We start from the raw sequence: 21,941 nt of genomic DNA on the forward strand, positions 1-21,941 counted from the left end.
TGTGCATCTTATGAGGAAGTGGGTTTCATAACTTCTATTCAATTTTCAGATGAATTATGGCCTCCAAATGATTTAGTGATCATTGCTACGGAAATTATTGTATCACTTGCTAAATTATATTAGCTTTTGAGGCCGTGTTTCTCACAGCGTGGTCAGGCTAGTATTAGAATTTATCTGAGCTGTGTGTTAGAAAATGTACCTTCTTAGGCTGTACCCTGGATCTCGTGAATCAGAATCTCTGCAGTTGGCACCAGGAATCTGCATTTTGAAAGAAGTTCTCTAGGTGATTCTGGTTGATTCTGATGCATTCTGAGGTTCATGAACTGCTTCAGGCTTTAAATTCAAAAAGCCAATACTTCTAGGAAAGCTGAATTACTTGTGAGTTTGGAAAGAATGTGGGTCATTAAAGCATGGTGCTAAGGCACAAAAAGTCTTATGATGCCCACGATACCACAGAACTGGGAACAATAGCCAGAGAACAGATTTTCCTGGGCTGTTCAGTGATCATTTAAAGCTAGGTTCTTTTGGGAGTTTGATAATGATATGTGCACATGCATGGTAAGTTGCTTCAGTTATGTCCCACTCTTTGTGACCCCATGGATCATAGCCCACCAGGATCCTCTGTCCAAGGGTTTCTCCAAGCAAGAATACTGGAGTGGGTTGCCATGTTCTCCTCCAGGGGATCTTACCAACCCAGGGATCAAACCCAGGTCTGTTAGGTTTCCTGCATTGACAGGCGGATTCTTTACCACTAGGACCACCTGGGAAGCCCCAGGAATGACATATACACATTACTATATTTAAAATGGATAACTAACACCGACCTACTTTATAGCACAGGGAATTCTGCTCAATACTCTGTTATCACCTAAGTGGGAAAAGAATTTGAAAAAGAATAGATACATGTACATGTATAAGTGAATCATTTTGCTACCCCTGAAACTAACACAACATTGTTAATCAACTACACCCCAATATAAAGTAAAAAATTTTTAAATAAATAAACCTGAAATAAAAACAAAAACAAAACAAAACAGGGCTTCCCTGGTGTATCCATCTGTAAGCAATCCACCTGCCAATGTGGGAGACACAGGTTTAATCCCTAGTCTGGGAAGATCCCACAAGCTACAGGGCAGCTAAGCCGGTCCACCACCACTACTGAGCCTGAGCTCAAGAGCCCATGTGCTGCAACTACTGAAGCCCATGTGCCCCAGAGCCCACGCCCTGAAACCAGAGAAGCCACCGCAATGAGAAGCCCGTGCACTGCAACTAAAGAAAAGCCTGTGCAGCGCTGAAGACCCAGCACAGCCAAAAATAAATCAATGACATTAAAAAACATAAAAATTAAATAAAGCTAGGTCCTATGTGTATTACCATCTGGATGGCAAAAACAGATTTGAAATGAGTTCATCCTCAAGTTTTGATAGTCCAACTCAACTTCCCAGAGTTGGTTAAAGAATAAGTTAACCTGTTTTCCTGTGTCAGAGGGAAATAAGATAACTAAGAGAAAGGCAGAAGGAAAACTTCTGACCACATGAACCTACCGAAGGTCCACCCCTCCCTGGAGTCAGGCCAGTCGTGTTCCTGGAGAGAATCTTCTGTTCTATCTGCCGCTTAGCATATACTTGGCACTTTGCCAAAAATCCACTGACTACATATTTTGAATTATAGATTTTGAAATATATAGTATTTAAATAGCAAATCACCTGAGATCAAATTCATGGAAATATACTCAAATCAAAGAGTGGTTTTTTTTTGGTGGGGGTTGCTGTGGAAAACAGAACCAAAGGACCTGTTTTGGTGGATTAAGTGTGTGTGTGCCCAAGTTCCACCCCCATTAACTGGGTGATGTTGACAAGTTATTTAAGCTCTCTGGGTTTCTACTCATCTGGAAATTAGGAACAATGCTCACATATATTTTCGAGAATGACTTAAGAGTGTTAATATAAAAAACAAGACTCACAGCAAGCACTCTCTAAACCATAATAAGAACGAAATATGGTGCATATATGTTTTTCCAGATTTCTGCACTTTCTTAATCTGAAAAACCACTGCTTTTATAATCAGAAAAGAATGATAAACCAGTTTTGCTTTGTTGCTGTTTTTTACTTTAAAGTAAAAATGAGCTGAAAAGATAGCGAAACAAACAGATGCCATCTGTTTTTAGAGGAGCCTGTTTTTATTTGGAGTAACAACAACGTGTAACCCCTGGGGTACCCTAATCTAACCACAGACTGTAGGAACAGTAAACACGTAGAATGATGAGTTCTGTACTGGTATCTCCCGGTACCCTGGCTCTACAAACTTAGATCCCAAAATAGAGGAGTTAGGTCACACTGTTTCCAGCTTTCCCACCCCTCTCCAAGGCAGTCTTCTTCATCAAGTGCAAAAGCCTGGATCTCCAGCAACAAATTAAAGAAATAGAACAAGCCCATCCCAGGGCTTCTTTAAATATTCAGATAAACCCATGTGCCCCTATCGGTTAAATTAAGCTTTCCTAAGAAAAAGTAAGTCAATTAGTTCAAAATGTGGGTTAGTGCTTCTGGGTATTTAAAAGGGGATTTTTTTTTTTTTTTCTTTCTTTTTTAGTTCATTTAGAAACAGCCATGGGGCAGGCACATACCTACTCCTCTGCACATCCTGTGAATTGCCACCACATACCTAAATACTAGACTATCTACAGCTTCAAAATTTGGTCCTTAAACTTTCTCCAAGTCCTGAAGATATTGCAATACCAGCTTTAAAATGTATCTTGCTTTGCCATGTTAGTTCATATACTTTATCTTCACCTTCTGACAAATTACTGATATTTGTCAAAGGGTGCATTGCTGTAGAACACGAGAAGACAGGATTCTAGCCTAACTGAACTTCTTCCTTCTTTCATTCAACTAATATTCTCTAAATGTCTGTAAACGAAGCTCAAGCGTCCAAGACACAATGAGATGTAGTTCCAGAGCACACTTGATGACATATCTTGCAAAACTCATTTGTCCAAGTGGTTCAGATGAAATAAACCAAACTTTACCAAAACACAATTAGATATTTCTTATGAAGATGAATTTCTGGAAGCAATTTCTGGGTCATAGAATATGAACATTTTCGTGGCTTTTGAGAGGTTGCCTACTTGCTTTCTTAAAAGGCTATCTTAATTGATATTGACAATAAAATATATGAGAATAACATTTTCATACCAACATTTGGGGATAAAGTGATGACATTTTTGTTGTTTGTTTTGTTTTGCTTTTACTAATTTAATAAGTTACTTTTGGGGCATATAGCTAATTGTTTCATGAATATTTTATCTTCTGAGACAACTATAATAGCTTTTCCATTATGTAAGACATGGAGGAGGGCATGGCAATCCATGGCCATCCAGTATTCTTGCCTGGAGAATCCCATAGACAGAGGAGCCTGGCAGGCTACAGTCCATGCGGTCACAAAGAGTGCGACCCAACTGAAGTGACTTAGCACATGTAAGATATATATATTAGTTATGTGACATTAACACATATCTTAATCTCTTTTTCCACTTTAATTAGTATTGTAATGGTATTGAAATAAACGTTATTTAATAATAGGACTAACATCCACTTCAATCCTACAAGCTCTTTAAATATAAATGACTAGAAAAGAAATTACTATCATTATTAATTTTATGTTTGACTTTGACAGCCTTTACATTTGACTTCATTATTAGCCAAGAGGAGTTTCATTATCAGAATATTATAACACAGAGAAATAGCACACTTTTAGGCTCTACAAAAACACAATTCTTTTATGGAAAACTACATTCCTTTAAGATATTCATTCTTGTTTTACAAACAGCCTAGGAGACTGGTAGGTGATTATTAGGTAGAAAGATCAAGAATTATAGTTACCAGGTGGCAATTGGAAACGAAAAATTCTACTCCTGTGAATCACTCTGACCTATTTTTTTTATTTTTTTTGACAAAATATCAAAGATAAAAATAGGTAAAATCCTTTTTACTCCTTAGAGAGTAATGCAGGACAACCTAGGATTTCAACAGAAAACACCTAATCCTAGTCTGATTGGGTTTGTGGGCATTCCTTTTGTCTCTAAAATCTTCACCATTATTTCTTCTAAGACACAAATGGGTCTCTACTTCCAACAGCCCTGGAAAATAATTCCAGTGTTTTAGGTGCCAAGTGATAAAGGTGACAGCTTTTTAGGCTATTTCTGCTGTGCTCACAGTCCAATGTCTTGGTGTAGTCCTATTCTAACTCTCCAAGATTCCCAAATCGGATGACACAGAGAAGTGTTTTAGTGATAGGGAATTGTTCCCTTGAAGACTTTTATTTTCTATTTTCATTCTTTGGTTCCTAGAAGCTGATTGTGGCGAGCCACTTAACATTGGGCTACAGAGCCAAAGTTTCCTGACCTACAGAGGTCTCAGAGAACTTGGGCAAGTGGCTTAATCTTTGGGAGCCCTTCTGGCCCTGGTTTTCTTGTTTATATTCAATCCTGGAAATACTAGAGTCTTAGTATCTAAGAGCTAACAGTTGAATGTTTTCATTTCAAAATGAATCACTTTTCTGACAATGGTCTGTATAATCAAAGCTATAGTGTTTCCAGTAGTCATGTACAGATGTGAGAGTTGGACCATTAAGAAGGCTCAGCACCAAAGAACTGATGCTTTCGAACTGTGGTGTTGGAGAAGACTCTTGAGAGTCCCTTGGACTGCAAGGAGATCACACCAGACAATCCTAAAGGAAATCAACCCTGAATATTCATTGGAAGGACTGATGTTGAAGTTCCAATACTTTGGCCACCTGATGTGAAGAGCCAACTCATCAGAAAAGACCCTGATGCTGGGAAAGATTGAGGGCAGGAGGAGAAGGGGACAACAAAGGATGACATGGTTGGATGGCATCACCGACTCAATGGACCTGAGTTTGAGCAAACTGTGGGAGATGGTGAAGGACAGAGAAGCCTGGTGTGCCGTAGTCTATGGGGTCACAAAGAATCAGACATGGCTTAGCAATTGAACAACAACCGCTCTGTGAACTTTTGTGGTGGTTAGCTCTCACCCCACACATAAATGTTTGTATGTTTATTGAGTGTCTACTATGTATCAGCCACTCTGCTAAAATACACTAAGGAACTGTACTGGAAATGAACCAGAGATGAGGTGATAAAGGACAGTTTCTGCTCTTACAGAGTTTTCTTCCACCTCATAGAGTTAGATTACATGGATTCTATTTTCATCTGAGTTTGAAAAAACATTACTCAAGATGATCTTCAATTAAATTCAGCAGAATTCAGTAGTAAAACTCTGAAACAAAGATATGTCAAAATAGTTTTGATATGAATTCACATTTAACCTCCAGACTGCTTTATAAATCTTTTAGTAATCAAATCAAGAAAGCATGACTTTAAAACGAGGAACTAAAAACAGTGATGAAATAAAAAATGACTGTTCAGTCGCTCAGTAGTCACTAACTCTTTGCAACCCCATGGACTGTAGCACGCCAGGCCTCCCTGTCCATCACCAACTCCCGGAGTTTACCCAAACTCGTGTCCGTTGAGTTGGTGATGCCATCCAACCATCTCATCCTCTGTTGTCCCCTTCTTCTCCTGCCTTCAGTCTTTCCCATCGATGATAAATTGATTTCTTTTTATGACCTCCGCCCTCAAGAAAACACAACATTTCTTGAATTTATCCATTTAAATCCTCCCCAACACATGTCTCTTGACAAATAGCTACCTGCATTCCCCAGTCCCTTACTCCTGCAATAACTTCCTATAATGTGGTCCACTAGAGTGGGAATTAATTGCAAGGAAATATTAAACCAAAGCAGTCATTATGTTCACTTTAACTTGTAAATATTACTGCAAACAGTAATGATGTCTTATAGTAATTTTTCATCCTACAAAAATTTTTAATATAGAAATTCAGACTCATGATATTTCAGATTTTCCCCCAAAATGTTTATTCCTTAACACAGAGGCTAACTAAACACAGATCCTATTCATTCATTCACTGTAAACAACTGGAGTGCTGACTGTGTCCGGAGCACCAGCCTAAACGACAAAGGTATATTGATGTAGGAGAGGAAACATGTAAAAACCAACTACATTATTATATAACAGATAAGGTCAGAAGACTGCAATCAAAGAGTTAAATATGTTTCTTTATGGTACAAACTCACAAAGTACGGACTGAATGGGGGTAAGTAGGTGGGTTAGAAAATGAAGGTAAAACGTTTGGAATTTTTCCTTCAAAAATAACCATGCCACTACTTTCAAGTAATCTAAGAAATGGAGAAGCACAAATACATGTGATACTTTATAATGATAATAAAGAGACAGAAAATGTGGAATATCCTGTTGAAGTTGTAAACCTCTTAGGGTAGCTGACAGTTAAATAATTGCAATAAATGCTCTATACAGTGCTGGAACTGTCTTTTACATGAAGAAGTATGTTTTCTATGTGCAGAAGCTATGCTGCACAAGAAATAACCATCTTTACAAGGAAGGAGAGGCAGCTGTCAGTTTCAAGTGGTGAGCTAAATGGACTTCATGGTAGGGCAAAATCAAAGTGGAGGAAGGGAGGCTGGGCTCATAGGCAGAAGATAACCAATATTGCTTCGCTACCAAAATAATAAGAAGAAAGGTCTTTTGATCCTCTCAATTTGGAATTGAGTGTGTGTGAACCACAGGATGTTTTTAAGGAATCATTTATTAAAGCTAGAATTGAACTCCTTTATGAACTCAGCTGTAATTCTGTGTTATTGGGTTTTAAAAATTAAGCAACATTTGGGGAAGGTGTCCGTGTTTATGTGTTTGGGGTGGGCAGGGGAGGGTGTCCTTGGTGAACAGGTTTATAACTGCGTGGTTTTCCTGGGTGCTCTTCCTGGTAAATACTCTAAGTATTATCCTGAAGAGGTCTTTTTCAATATTTGATGAAGTATCTCTACGGGCAAAGAATTTTGGTAGCGTTTCAGGGGCCGATGCCACGAAGCCGATTCCCAGTCGCCCGATAATCAGGCCAAGGCGTACTTTTCAAGGTGCGTTTTTTCGTATCTAATATTAGCGGGGGTCCTGCTCGTTGTTTGCAAAATATCCAGGCAGCCTCGAAAGCTGCTGTTTTTCCAACTCCGTTAAAAAGTTATTTGCGCTTGGGGTTTTTTTGGTTCTGCTCTTCCCCACCCCCGCCCCCTGGCTTTTGCCAGTAGAGACCTGCCCTGGGGGGGATTTTGTCCTGGGAGCACAAAACTATTTTCTTTTCTGGAAATAAGTTGACGTCAACTGGGAGCTGTTTTTGGTTGCTTTGTTTCCCGGAGCGTCCAACTCAGCACACCGCCTTCGGCAAACTGCGAGCAATTCAAAGCAGCTCGCCCAGCGGGGAGGGGAGCCGGGGCGGAGGGAGCGGGGGGCACCCCTGCCGCCCGCAGAAGTGGGGAGACCTTGGGAAGCTGCTCAGCTCCTGGAGTGTGGGTCCGAGTCCCCGGGCCGAGCCCGGAGCGCAGCCCCGAGCCAACGCGGCCCCTGGGTTCACTGAGACGGCGGTGAGGGCCGCCGGGCGGGGAGCAGCCCCTGGCGGGGAACTTGCCGGGGGCCCACCAGAATTCTCCGCGGGGCTGAAATGCCCGGCCAGAGGGCTCCGGATGCCTCAAAACCTGGGAGCATCCCGGGACAAAAGGCCAGCCCTCCGGAAGTAGCCGGTGCGGCTGATGTGTGCCAGGTCGTGTGCGCGGGTCCGCGGGTGCGACTAGCTTAGCTGCCTGCTGCCTTGGGCTCCTTTCTACACATCCCCAGCACAGTGGGGTTTGGACACAGCCGGCCGCACCTCGGGGAAGATTCCCGAGGAGTGCCACCTCCGGATTCCAGCCCTCCCCCCACTCCCCAGACGGTTCTCTGCAGAGAGGGCTGATGAGAGTGTGGTGTGTGTGTGTGTGTGTGTGTGTTTCGCCGAGAAGAGGGAGAGTGGGGTGTGTGTGTGTATGTGTGTGTTTCCCCGAGGAGCGGGAGGGGGCCCGTGAGGCAGTGACTTGCTCTAACTTGTTCACACCTGGCGCGGTTTCCCCAAAGCTCGGCGGCCGCGTCCAGGGCCGAGGAGGCGCGCGGGGGGCAAGACTGGTCGCTGGGGAGACACTGTCAACTCCCACTTTAGACGCCCATGCGGCCCAGAGACCTAGTCTTCCTTCCTTCCTCTTTTCTTCTTTGTTTTTTTTAAAAATTACAAATTGACGCATGGGTTGCTTTTGATGCGCAAGATTATAAACTGCCCTGAAAGCAAGACAGAGGGCCTGGGGGGGTGTGTGTGTTGGGGTAGGGGGGGAGCTGTCGCAGGGGATTAGCAATTGAGTAGACCCTCGCAGCCCAAGTGCTGAGAATTCGGACTGAGATCCGAGGACGCACACGAAGGGCTGGAGAGGCAGCCTCACCCGCGGGCCGGCCTGGGACTCGGAGTTGACCAGCGCGCTAGGGGGACACACTCGGGCTGCCCGAAGAGGAGAAAGTTAAAAGGCATTCCAAAATCTGGAGACGGCCGGGGCTGTGCCTCCAAAGAAATAAGCCGAGGTCTCGGTGGGTCTGGGGGCGCTGCCCCTGGGCCCGGAGTCCTGGAGGCTGTGACAACGACGTGCCCGGAGCCTGGGCGCGCCGTGGGCGGGCGTTTGGCTGGAAATGGGACAGTGTCTCCGATGGGAAAGCGGGACCCGGCGAGCTCTCTGGCCGCCTTTCCAGTTTCGGAGGTGCCCGCCCCCGCGCGCCGAAGGCAGCACAGCCCCGAGGGCGAACGAATGGCGGTTGGCAAACTTGGAACCAGAGCGCGCCCAAGATCCGAATTGCCGGAACCGTGGCGGCGGCGGGGGCGGCCGAGACCCAAGTTCACTTTTTTCCCGCCTACCTGCCCCCAGGGTCTTAGGGACCGGCCTTGCCCTCTCGGACCAGGTGGAGCGCCTCGCCGGCGGGAGTTGTGTCAGTTTGCTTCGAGGCAGGAGGGCGGTGGCCCGGGCGGGTGGGGAGCGGTCCCTGGGGTCCCGAGCGCCTCTCCCCCGCGTCTCCCCTCCCACCCGCCCCTCCCAGTCTTTCTGCCTTCGCTCCTTCCCCAGGCTGGCTGGACCGGCGCGGACTTGCCCCAGACCTACGGGGAGCGCCCCAGGTCTTTAATGACAGCTTAAAAGTGGCTGTTGGAAAAGTCGAAAGGGATGAGGCTGACGTGGGGCGTGTTTCGCTCCTTTGCAAGAGTCGGAAAGAGAGCTGGGAGCCTTGCGGCTGGCCCCAGGCCCCCGCGCCTCGCCCCCAGCAAGTAGGTGGGGGAGCCGCCGCTGCCGCCAGCCCCATCCCGCTCCCAAGCCTCGCCCGCTGCGCCCTGGCCGCGGGCGCAGAGAGGGTGCGGGGCCTGGTCGTGCCTCCTCCACCCTGCTCATTAACCTGCCTGCTCCGCTCCGCTCCAGGCGGCCCCACACACGGGCTTCTCGAAGCAGCACCCGCGGCCCGCCCGGCGCGGCCGCCTCCCCGAACCCCCGGCCCCGGGGGGCCATGAGGGGGCGGTGGAAGGGGCACTGCTCCTCCGGCATTACTTAGAGAAGCGAGGCCGCCCCGCCCGCCCAGCCGGGCCTCCCTCGCTCCCGCCCGGGCCCGCGCGCCACTCAGCCAGAGGGTAAGTTGGGAGTGTTTCACCCCCACCGACAGCTCTCCCTCCCCTTCCTTTTTTTTTTTTTTCCCCCCCTTCGAAGTTTTCTTCGGAGTGGGGAGAGGGGTGGGGGAGGAAGAGGGTCCAGCCAGTCTCGGTCCTTACGCTCTGCCTGTCTAACGTACCCCCGCCTCCCTACCCCTCCATCCCCCGCGCGCCGCTGCCCCTCCGGAGCCGCGCTCCGAACTGACAATTGGCGCGCGGCTCCTTTAAGAGCCCGGCTTTGCCTCCCGGTAGCTGAAGGTCATTAAACACAAAAGCTCTCAGCGCTGCGGTCCAATATAGCGCATGCGCCCTGCCCGAGGACTGGCAGAGAGACGGCAATATGGCGAGAATGCCTGGCAGCGGGGACTGTAACACCAGCGCGGGCGGCAGCGCCGCCGCCGCCGCCGAGAACAATGGGGAGCGGGGCGAGGGTGAGCGCGGGGTGGGGGGCCGCGGCCGCCGCCACGGCCGCCCGCACTACTGCAGCGCGGGCGAGGAGGAGGAGGAGGACGAGGAGGAGGACGAGATCCAGGAGGTGCAGATAACGGGGGACGAGGAGGAGGAGGAGGAGGACGGAGGTGGGGGGCTGGAGGAGGACGAGGAGGAGGAGGAGGAGATGGGGCTGGACTGGGACGAGCCCCTGGAGCCCGAGGACTCGGCCGGGGAGGAGCTGGAGCCCGAGCCGGTCCATAGGATCAATATGGACCAGAGCGCCGCGCTCGAGCCCGAGGCGCCGCCGCGACTGTTGGCGCCCCGGGCCCGCGGCGGGCCGCCCGGGGCCGGCGCCGAGCTGGACCCCGACGTGCTGCAGCGCCCCGAGCGGGCCCGGCTGAGCGAGAACACCCGGCTGGCCACCCGCTACGCCGTGCGCATCTTCCGGGAATACCTGAGCGAGAAGGCGCAGAGCCCGGACTTCGAGACCATGGACAAGGGGGCGCTGTGCCGCGTGCTGCGCTCCTTCTACGCCGAGGCCCGCTCCAAGAGCGGCCAGCTCTACAGCAAGTCGTCGCTCATAAGCATCCGCAGCTCCCTCAACCGCTACCTCAACGAGCCCCCGTACTGCCGCACGCTCGACCTCACCAAGGACCCGGAGCTGCGCAGCGCCAACCTGACGCTGGCCGCGGTCATCCGAAAGCTCGAGGAGCAGGGCGCGGGGCCGGTGGTGCAGAAGCAAGCCATCACGCGCGCCGACCTGCGCAAGCTCTACACCTCCAGCGTCTTCAGCACCAACACGCCCTTCGGGCTGCTCAACAAGGTCTGGTTCGAGACGTGCATGTACTTCTGCACGCGCGGCCGCGAGAACCAGCGCGAGCTGGAGGAGGACTCCTTCGGGCTGGCCATGGACGAGGACGGCCGCAAGTTCGTCTACTTCAAGTCCCTCGGGCCCTACCACAAGTCGCGCTCGTCGTCGTGGAGCAAGAAGCGCGCCGAGAGCAGCGACGAGGAGAACTTGCCGCGCATGTACGAGACGGGCACCGAGTTCTGCCCCTACGCCAGCTTCGTCAAGTACCTGTCGAAGCGCAACCCTCTGTGCAAGGCGTTCTTCCAGCGGCCCCGGGACCACTGCAGCGAGGGCGATGTGACCTGGTACGAGAACAAAGCCATCGGCAAGAACTTGCTGGGCACCAGGATGCAGATGCTCTCCAAGGCGGCCAAACTCTCCAAGACCTACACCAACCACTGCATCGGCGCCGTCTCCATCGCCACGCTCAACAGCATCGCCGGCATCGGTACCAAACTGGGCTCGTCCGCCCCGCAGGGCTGCTACGCCGAGGCTCTGAACGGGGCGGCTCGCCACCACTCCCACCACCCCTCCACCCATCCCTCCCACCACCACCGCCCCCAGCCGCCCTCGCTGGGGAACACCTATATCCTCCCCAGAGACAGCCAGGTCGGGCCCGACGTGAAATCGGAGGCTGCGCCCAAGCGCGCCCTGTATGAGTCGGTGTTCGGGTCGGGGGAGATGTGCGGCCCCTCTTCCCCTAAAAGACTTTGTATCCGCCCCTCGGAGCCTGTGGACGCGGTGGTGGTGGTTTCGGTGAAACACGACCCCCTGCCTCTTCTTCCAGAAGCCAATGGGCACAGAAGCAGCAATTCTCCCACAATAGTTTCACCTGCTATTGTTTCCCCCACCCAGGTAACCAAACCAAAGTCTATGCATGAAGTGTTTCTCTGGTACCACTTGGAGACTAACTTGGGCTCACGCAGGTCTGGGTTGGGGCGGGGGGGGCAGTTTTTCAAAGTAGCAGATAAGCTGAATCGGATTTGATTTCACTGTTAGAAGCTTAACTTTCTTGACGCTTTTCAGGAAAGTTTCCACCTAACCGTAAAGCCTGTGACAGGGCCAGCTACCTAACACTCCCTGCTGCGCAGTAACGCTGAAAACTTCAGAGTTTGCAGAACAAAAGAGTCGGCTCAACCCTGCGTTGAATGTGTGGGTTTTAGACGGCAAAGCGTGCAGGAATACTGTGCCTCTAAATGAAGCAGTTACTTAAAGTATCTTTGAATAAAGCAACCATTAAAATACTCTAGTACATAGTCAACACTAACTTAAGAAGGTAGAAACGCAGTTATAAATGATTATTTATAACTCAGCCATGCCATTCCCACTTCCTGTAAGGGGCGGGTTTTGGAGAGTGGTGGGTAACTGCCAGTTTATCCTGTGAGGTGTAGTTGAATGTAAAGCAACCGTTTGGGATGTCGTTTTCATCAACTAAGTCACTTGTTGATGGTTTGGAAAGGCAGTGTCTGAACTGCCAGCCAGCCTCCCCGTTGGAGCATGCTTTATGTGCTGGGCTGTGTGGGCACTGGAACTTTGCTGTCTTTCCTAGCGCCATGGAGCTGTTGATCTAGGGCGCAGTTAAGTGATGGCAAGATAGACAGTTGAGATAACAGCAGATTAGAGTGGAAAGAACTCTGAAGTAAGCTAGCTCAGAAGCTGAGCCACCTCGAGTAAATCAGTTCACCTCTCTGGGCTCCAGGATCCTCAACAAAGATAAGGGAGCTGTTTGAACATTAAAATTATTTAATTCTAAGTGGTTAGAATTCTGGGTTGAGATTAGAGGTTCAATTGGATATTTGTCTTAACTATTTCTCCTGGAAGAATATATTCGTATTCTTTTAAAGCTAGGTTCATCTTTTGGATACTGTGCTGTAGGAAGCAGAGGTCCTTGGGGACCCTCCTCTCTTCTTCAGACTGGAGTAGCCCCCTGGGATTTTACAGCTTGGCCCTCCCTGCCATCAAGCAGAAGTAGGAATTTCAGCCCTGAGTTTGGGGGTGTAGGGCAGGCCTTTCAAGGCACAGATGTCAGGTACCTCTGTGCTTTTTCCAAAGTGGAAATTCCAGTTCTGGATAAACTGACCCTTTCAGACGTTTACTGGCTAATCAGCAAGCCTCAAGGCCAACTGAGAAAGGGTTTGTGAATGGTACTATAAACACCAGAGTTCTCTAAAATACACAAGACCCGGAGGCTATGTGTCTTTCTGTGCTTGTGGTGCACAGTAGTTTCTGACAGACCACGAGGTGGTTTAGGGAGTTGGAAGGATGGCATGGAGAGTTCTTTCTCCTATATGGAGAATTTGGATTTGCTTTTTCTTTGAAAGCAGAAATAAATGATCACATTCTTCTGATAAAGTAAAACCCTTAAAATGTCCTGATTTCAAGTAGCGCCTGATTAATTAAGAGTTAAAAGCCTAAGAGAGTTTATTAAAGTACCTATCTGCTTGAAATAACAATGAAGCAGTTGGTCCCTGGCATCTGTCTACTGATTTTTTGTCTCTAGCATCACGTGGAATCCTGACTTAAGATCCGCAAAAGATTAGGGACCTTTGTTTCGTTGGTTTGGTTTTGTTCTAAGAATTATAGCACTCCGTCACAATCTTCTTTTTTAACTGAGTGAGATCAGTCATTTCTACAAACCTGGACACTGATGCTTTTATTCTTGAGTTCTTGTTAGGTAACTCCCAAGTTAAATATAGGTTTGAGTGTCCATATGTCCATATGTTGGTTATGTTATCACTGTGCCTTTCAAACAGTATCTTAGCTAAGTCCTTTGCAGTTAAAACACTACAAAAAGTTTCTTTGCTTTCGCTAATGTTAGAGTAAAAATTTTTTTCATCAGCATTAAGAAGTTTAAGGGAACTATTTAGTAACTTCTGTAGACTTCCCTTTGGAAGTCTGAGCATTCTAAGTATGAAACACATGTTCAATGTAAGTACAAAGCTGATATTAAACTTTTTCCTCCTGTATTTACTAAAATCAGTATTGAGGTTCAGGGCATTTCCTGGGGTTTAATGACTGGCTGGGGTTACTGGCCCAAGGCATCACTTTAGGTTGGCAGCTCCTCTGGCTGGTCATTAATCCGCAGGAAATACCCTGTGTACCTCAAGCTTCAGTCATTATTACTTAATTATAAACATAGGCTGTCTAACCTTAGTACAGGCTCGACCTTATCAAGTGGAGTCACACTGAATTCCACTAAGGACTACTTGATGCCACTGACACCCTGTTTGAGTCTTTAATCGTATTAGAAGTTTCTCGGCAAATGAAGAGCCTGTTACTATAAATGCATTTACTCTTTTACTTTTTTTTTTTTCCATTTATTTTTATTAGTTGGAGGCTAATTACTTTACAATATTGTAGTGGTTTTTGCCATACGTTAACATGAATCAGCCATGGATTTACATGTGTTCCCCATCCCAATTCCCCCTCCCACCTGCCTCTCCACCCGATCCCTCTGGGTCTTCCCAGTGCAACAGCCCCAAGCACTTGTCTCATGCATCCAACCTGGGCTGGTGATCTGTTTCACCCTCGATAATATACATGTTTCGATGCTGTTCTCTCTAAACATCCCACCTTCACCTTCTCCCACAGAGTCCAAAAGTCTGTTCTATACATCTGTGTCTCTTTTTCTGTTTTGCATACCCTATAACGATAACTCTTTTACTTCTTGAGAGTGTTCGTAAGTGTATCACTTATGGGACTGGTTGACAAATGAATGCACTTAGGGATTAATGAAGATTATGGAATTTGTGATTCTTTCATTCATATGAAGTTCCTGGCTTTATTTTTGAAGGGGGTGGGAGGTTTGGTGGTTGTGATGATTTACCTTAACTGATTCACTCTTTAATCTCTTGAATGTCTGTCTTCAAAGTAAGAGATAGTCTTAGTTCCCTCCCCTCCTCCACCCCAAGGCTGTTGTGTCTAAGATGATTTCCTTACTGGTACAACTTCCTAACTCCCAGGTGGAGATTACATGGTACATACTTAAAGACTTAGCACGTCTCCTATTCGACCTCTTCATAGCTGTTCCTCTTTGCATGAAAATGTGGCATTTTGCTTGCCTCATCGACACTTGGCAGCATTTGTAAACTTGGGAGAAAGGTGTCCTCAGTTGAAGTTACTTGACCCTAACCCAGATTACCTCCAGAAATACTTTTAAGGAATTCTGTAAGTAGGAAACCTGTCAGTGGCGAGATTCTGGGGTTGGTGGTACACGTCCAGTGTTTTCTATTTCATTGACTTCACTAGGGACCAGCGTCTGTCCTTCGAATCTCCAAGCTGCAAATTAGAGCAGCTTCCTCATGGGGCACACCCAGTGGTTCATGACCTTGCCTTTGAAGAAGGTGGATGCTGACAGCACTTGGAAATCCAGTCTTCATTCAGGTGCTGTCATGCAGGAAGAGAGAAGGAATATTTGTTCTAACTACTTACTTGAAAAAAACATGCATTTTATGTGTCATTGAAATAATCGCCAAAGTCTTATTTTGAATTTGGAGACTAGGCAGGCGGGATACTCTTTTTTTTTTTCTTCTTAAAGATGGAATCAAACTTCTGTAAATGTGACAGCCGCGTTCATGCTCAGTCATGTCCAACTCTTTGCAACCCCACCGACTGTAGCCTGCCAGGTTCCTCTGTCTATGGGATTATCCCGGTAAGAATTCTGGAGTGGGTTGTCATTTCCTCTTCCAGGAGAGGATCTCTGCATTGCAAAGCATGTTCTTGACCACTGAGCCACCTGGGAAGCCCCTCAGTTGAGACAGAAGGGTATGTTTAACAGTTCTGTCAACTGCAGGTTATCTGGAGCAGTTAGGATTAACCACCTTGTGTAAAATGGATGTTTTCCTGATTTTTAATAATACTTTATGGCTGTATTCTTTTTTCTCATGCAGGAACGTTTGCTCTCGTTTATAGAAAGTTCAGATTGGTAAAGGAACTAAGTGGCATTAGCCTAAGTATGGAAGTTTCTTCATTCTTTCAGGAAACAATGGCTGAGCACCTACTATTTTGGCTTTGGTACCAGAAATGTTTATAAATTAATCATTTTCCACTTGGCAAGTAGTCTCACTGGCAAGATTTTGGCCTCATTAAGTATTAAAGGAGATTAAAATAAAGAGAGTTAAAAGGTAAAGCACTCAATGTTTTGAAACTCTGTTTTTGCAAGTCGTTTGGGAAAGAAATCTGTAATTTTACTCTTTCGTATTAATATTGCCATGAGTACTCAGCTGTATTACTGTAAATTGATTCAAACTCACATATATGTCATGGGCACCTCAATCACATGGACAGAGGATCCTGGCAGGCTACAGTCCATGGGGCCACAAAGAGTCAGACATGACAAGTGACCGAGGGTGTGTGCATTCACACACGTCAGCTCACTATCAAATCTAATCCAGAAAAGGGAGAAAAAAGTATTTGCTGCCAAAGGGGAAAGTGGATGCCAGTCATCTAAATGTAAATCTTTGGATCACCTTGATTTAAAATCTGGCTCCCCTGACAAATGTTACATAAAAGGCCATCCTCTCGTCATTGTAGACAGATTTCAAGCAAGAAGAGTTTCTTCAAATGGGACTGCATGTTGTATATGAGACCTGTTAACATTTTCACCTTGATTTAGGCCAAAGCTCCACTTCAGTGATTTATGAAAAGTTCACTTTCAAGTTATCATTTGGTTTCTGCATTGCCATTTCAAAAGCAAAGCTGATACAGAAGTTGCTTTGTGGTTACCTATGTTGAAAATCTTAGGACCAGACGTATAAACTAGGTATCTAGAACTTTTCTTTTTTTTTTTTTTTTTTTTGACTTTTCTTTGATCATTCAGTCATTCACTGCATTGTACCAATTAGTTAGGATGCCATTTGAAAGACTTTGCTGGAGAATTTTTTTGCTGCCCGCACCCCTACCCCCTACCCTGAGGGATCTGGGATCTTAGTTCCCTGACCAGGGAGCAAACCTGCGCTCCCTGCATTGGAAACTCAGAGTCTTAACCACCGGATCACCAGGGAAGTCATCCTTTGGAGAATTTAGATGTGGGATAGAGAGGTGGGAAGTGATTGGTCTAAGAAGGGAAATCGATTGCCTTTGATAAAGGGAAATCGATTGCCTTTGATAAAGGGAAATGAAAGAAAACATAGCTTTAGAATTTGAAACATTGTGCTGATAGACGTTTTTATTTCTAAAGATGCTGACTCCCACTCAGCCACTGTTAGCTGAACCTCTTGCTACCTGCTAAGGGTTGCCAAGAGGAGCTGGATTCAGAGGGCGTTGCAGGGGACGGGCTTCCAAGCTGAAGTGATTCTCTGATGCGCGAACGTTGCAGGAGAAACAGATGAACTTGTGAAGTTGTAGGCCCTTTGGGTTTTCAGAGTTGCGAAAGTTTCTCTTTGGCTATTCTCCTTCAAGAGAGGATGGTCTCCAAGAAGAGAATGAGCTGCTTGTGGTCTAGAAATAAGTGGGCATTTTAACTTTTTGAGATACCTCACTAGAGCATGGGGCTATGGGCTGAAACTGAGCCTGCATGTAGGGGGGTTTACCTAGCACCCATGACTGTATGAACTAGACAGTAGACCCCATTGAATCCCCTTGGACTACTGGAGGCCCAACCTAATTAGGTGTGTTTTAGGTTTTCAGTAATTCTGCTTGAATTTCTGTTCAACACTTTCTTTACAGTCAGACTTTATTCCTTTTGGCTTATGTGTTAACAATCTGATGAAACCTTTTCTTTTTCCCCTAAAAAAAGATCTATTTGTATCTGACAGTAAACTCTTTCTTAGAGACTGATTAATTTTTTTATCATCATTTTTTTTGTATTATATCCTAAATTTGTCCGAGTCTTGGGTCACAGAAACAAATGGGAGAGGGGAACATCTTCCAGTATTGGAAGGCCAGAGTGTCTGAGCTTTAATTGGAGGTTTTGCCACAGCAGTTTGCTCTTGTGCTGCTTTGCAAACCACAGTGGGAACTTCCTTTTTCTGGAAGCACACTGCTTTCTGAGATTTGTGATTTGTGTTTAGCAGCTGAAAGCAGTTCAGCTTCCGTGGGCCTTCCAGGCAATGAGTTTGGTAATATGGGGGAGGGGGTACAGTGAGGTCCCAAAGGTGTGAAGGCAGGGGTGGTGTAAGTATCTCCTATGTCTAGTCCATTTCTTGAATCCTCAGAAACTGGGGAGACCTTGAGGGGAGCCCTGGACACCTGCCAGGCCCTCTCAGTTTCCCCCATCAACAAGCCCATCTCTACCCAAGTATAGACTTTGAAAATCATCTTGGTAAGGCAAGCCTTCCTGGGAATATCTAGACTCCTTCACTCCCTGAATTACCGCTTTCCCCTGATCACCTGGCCGTGAACCCTGGCAGATGGGTGGTTTGATTCAGTCTGTAAGGAAAGAAAGTGGACGTGAAAGTGTTAGTCACTCAGCCGTGTCCAACTCTTTGTGACCCCATGGACTGTAGCCCTCCAGGCTCCTCTGTCCATGGAATTGTCCAGGCAAGAATACTGGAGTGGGTGGCCATTCCCTTCTCCAGGGGATCTTCCCAACCCAGAGATCTAACCCAGGTCTCCCCCATTGCATTCTTCACCACCCGAGCCACCAGGGAAGCTCTCGGCACATAGGGAAGGAGGCGAAAATATGCTACCTGCCAAGGGCTGACAGATTTATGAGACCATCCAGCTGTAGGCTTCTAAGAGCAAAGGAGAGGAATTCGGAAAGGAATGTGGGAGAATGGCAGAGATAAGTGTTGCTTCCTTTGTGAATAATTCGGTTCCTGAATGTCAAGACTAGTTTGGAAGCTTATAATTATCGATTTCTAGTTTTATTATGAGTCCCCTGTCCAGCTTAACTCACCTAGTTCAGTCCAGGCTCTCACCATACATCCCCATCCCTCCTCTCTTAAGACAAGACAAAGGAAACTGTGATTTATAGCGCCGGGTCCCACGTGGGCTCTTGAGCTTGTGGATTGGTTCTGATGCCTAAGCTTGTGGTGTTTTGCCATGTAGTTTCTAAGGAAGTTACAGACGTTGAGCTGGTGCACCGTCCTGGCTTCTTTGCCCTTCTGGGTGGACAGTTGGACCAGATCCAGGCAGGAGTGAAGGGAGGGGGCGTGAGGAGGCAAGGCTGTCATGTCACTGGGCCGCAGTCCAGACACAAACGTGATTCCCTCCTTGCAGAGTCTGATGTCAACTGTCTCAACCTCTGACTGACTCTGTAGTCAGGAAGTGGAATGTGATCATTAGTATTAATAATAACCAAGATGAACCCAGGGCTTTAAACTAGCCTCCCTGCAGCCTCTGCATCACTTGGGAGCAGTGGGCTACTTGGTCTAATTTAATCCTCACACAGTCCTTCAAGGAGTTGTGGTTATTGTTTACTCATAACAAAGGAGGAATCCCTGAAGGTCTAAAAACTGGTTAGTGACTATGCTGGGATTTGAATCCAGGACTGTCAGATTCCGGAGTCTACTTTTAAAATCCGTGGGCTGTTGATTCCACAACTCTTAGCTGTTCATATAAAAGAATCCAGTAAAGAGAAGATGATGTAACATTAGATTCATATCACTGCCTTAGGTGCTTTGCTAGAGCAACATAATAACTTATCAAAATACAGCAAAAAAAAAGCGGGAACACAGACTATTTCCAGTACTTACCAGGCTTCCATTTGGCTGCATGTGGTCCCATCCTCTGCTGAATCTGGGGACAGTTATCAGCCAGACTCTTTGAGACGCCCCATCACGGAGCACGTTAAGAGCAGACTCTGGGGCCAGTCTGCCAGTGGTAAATCTCAGTTCTGCCCAGAACCAACCTGCACTTTGCTTCCCTGCTGAATCACGTGGGGACAGTGGTCATCCTCACCTCCTGGGTCATCAGTGTTAAACGAATTATTATTTGAAAATTGCTTAACTCTGGAGCGTTTGATGAACACATGAAAAACGGCTGATCTTGCTGATGAAGTCCCAATCTCAGTCTTCAAGTTTCTCTTTTGAATAGCTCACACAGATGCCGCACAGGCCCTTCTGCCTCCTTCTGGGGTGTCTGTTGCCTCCGGCCAGTAGCACACCCTCTGCTCTCCTAGGAGGTGGGCAGTCCCTGGAGGCTTCCGGCGCTGTGGCTCTCCCAGACCCCCTCCCTCTCGCTCACCTCCAGCTGTCCATCCAGGTGTACTTTACACCAAAGCTGTTTTTTTTTTCTCCCTTCTATTTTTCTTTGAGATTCTACACTTTTCTTCTGAGTTTGTTCTGCAGACCCTTCCCATTGCTAGAGGGGGAAGGAGGCACCCTCTGGAGGTGTAATTGCCGCCCAGACTCCAGGGGATTCACAAAAGCTGTCTTAGATGGAGATCGACAGCTCTTCACAAGAGGGTAAATTTTATTTGGAATGGTTTGGGATTAGGGGAAGCAGTCATAATACATAGTCTTAAAACATTATGAAGGTTGTTTTGGCAATAGCTTTCATAAATTTTAATTCCGGTATTTTAGAAGTAGGGCCTGTATTTGCCTACATCTTCTGTTATATTGTTGTTTCTCTCTCCGGGCCTAATTGGATTATCATTTTCTAATTCTTGATTTTGGTCTTGGAGACTATATAAAATCAACAGAAATTTTACTTAAAGTTGATGTGTACTAGTACTAATACAAGTTTTGAAGAGACTGCAGAATCAGGGTAATTGGTGTTGGGATGCAGCATTTCTGACCAATTAGTGACCTCTTCTGCCTTGTTTTAATTTGACAGAGTGAGTGCTGTTATAAAATAGAAAGGATCACTGTGATGACATGGGATCTATTACCTCTAGTTTACTCTCCAAATAATCACAGTATTGTAGTCCCAATAGTATAAGTTTGTGGGTTTTAGAATTATATTAATTATTAATAGCTTTAATAATTCCATTAATTTCATTAAGCCAGCTCATCTGGAGTGTTGGTTTCTATCTTGTGTGACTTTTTCCTGACAAAATTATATATAAATAGACTTTAGCTATTTTCTTTCCATCTTGAACAAATATTTCACTGTTTTTTACTCCAGAAAAAAAAGAGAAACTGGCAGTATATTTATTTTTCAGTGGAAAACATGTTGCTGCAGAAACACGGGGACCTAAATAAAAGTGTAACAAGAATATTAGAAAATGGATTATGCTAGCTTCATTTTCTTTTCTTCTCAACGTGATGTACCCTCACACATTGCCTTTTTTAAACTAATAGGATGTTCATAGTGCTGGTGATTTCAGTAGTTTCAGGATTATTTTTTAAGGAGGAGCGATGGTGAATTTCCAGGTATGTCTCTCAAGTTTGTTTGTTTTTTTTTTTAACTTATGAAGAGGATCATGGAATCCTAGATCCTTTTTGTGCATTTAACTACTATCTCGAGTGACAGATTTTAGAACCCCCCCTTGGGATGTGAATGATGATCTAGGAAAAGCAAGATGTTATACAAAAAAACTCTGCAAGTAGGATTCATTTACTGAGCCCTTACTGTGTGTAAGGGCAGGAATTTGGAGGTAAAAAATAGCTTAGAAATAGTTAAAGGAAGACGCAGGAGAAGCTACAGTGGGCATATCTACAGTGTAAACGACGGTGGGCAAGCCAGAAGGAGGACGTGATGGAAGGGGTGAGGGTCTTGCCCCAGCTATTGACTGTTCACCAGTAAAGCCTGGGGAGTAAACAGTGTATGTATTACTTTCTAAGAAATGGAACCGAAATTGGCCTGACCAAACTGAAAGACTTAAACATTTAAACCTTAGAAGTATGTGAGGAGAAAATGTAAAATCTCAGAAGAAATAAAATCTTGCCATGTCAAAATGGAAGCCTCCTCACTGCTGTGACCTTTTGTGGGAAAGCCTTAGTTCACTGCTCTCCCAGCTGTCCCAGCATGAGGTAGGCTGCCACGTCTGAGGTACGTGAGAGCAGTGCTTTACAGGTTGCAAAGGGCTTTTTTATATGTGATTTCATTCTAAGGAAGCTTTGCAGGGCCCTTCTAGTGTCAGTTACTGGGTTGGATAGACTGTGGGGACACAGATAAACTCCTTGTCC

General features: G+C 46.3%; 1 protein-coding gene across 3 annotated transcripts in view; it reads left to right on the plus strand.

The window, feature by feature from the left end:
• Positions 1–21,941, plus strand: part of KCTD1 (potassium channel tetramerization domain containing 1) — a 196,361-nt gene that overhangs the window by 91,922 nt on the left and 82,498 nt on the right. Inside the window, exon 1 of one of the 3 annotated variants that reach the window (XM_061130765.1) lies at positions 9,512–9,629. The exons of 1 other annotated variant lie outside the window; for it this stretch is intronic. Coding sequence is in view for 1 of the 2 variants with exons in the window: in XM_061130763.1 (XP_060986746.1) it covers positions 9,988–11,784 (1,797 nt within the window). In the remaining variant the exon portion in view is untranslated. Of the gene's footprint in view, positions 1–9,511; positions 9,630–9,987; positions 11,785–21,941 lie in introns of those variants that run through there. One more of the 3 variants, XM_061130763.1, reaches the window with a different exon arrangement.

The sequence above is a fragment of the Dama dama genome, chromosome 27 (assembly GCF_033118175.1).
Source record: "Dama dama isolate Ldn47 chromosome 27, ASM3311817v1, whole genome shotgun sequence".
Taxonomy (NCBI): Eukaryota; Metazoa; Chordata; class Mammalia; order Artiodactyla; family Cervidae; genus Dama; species Dama dama.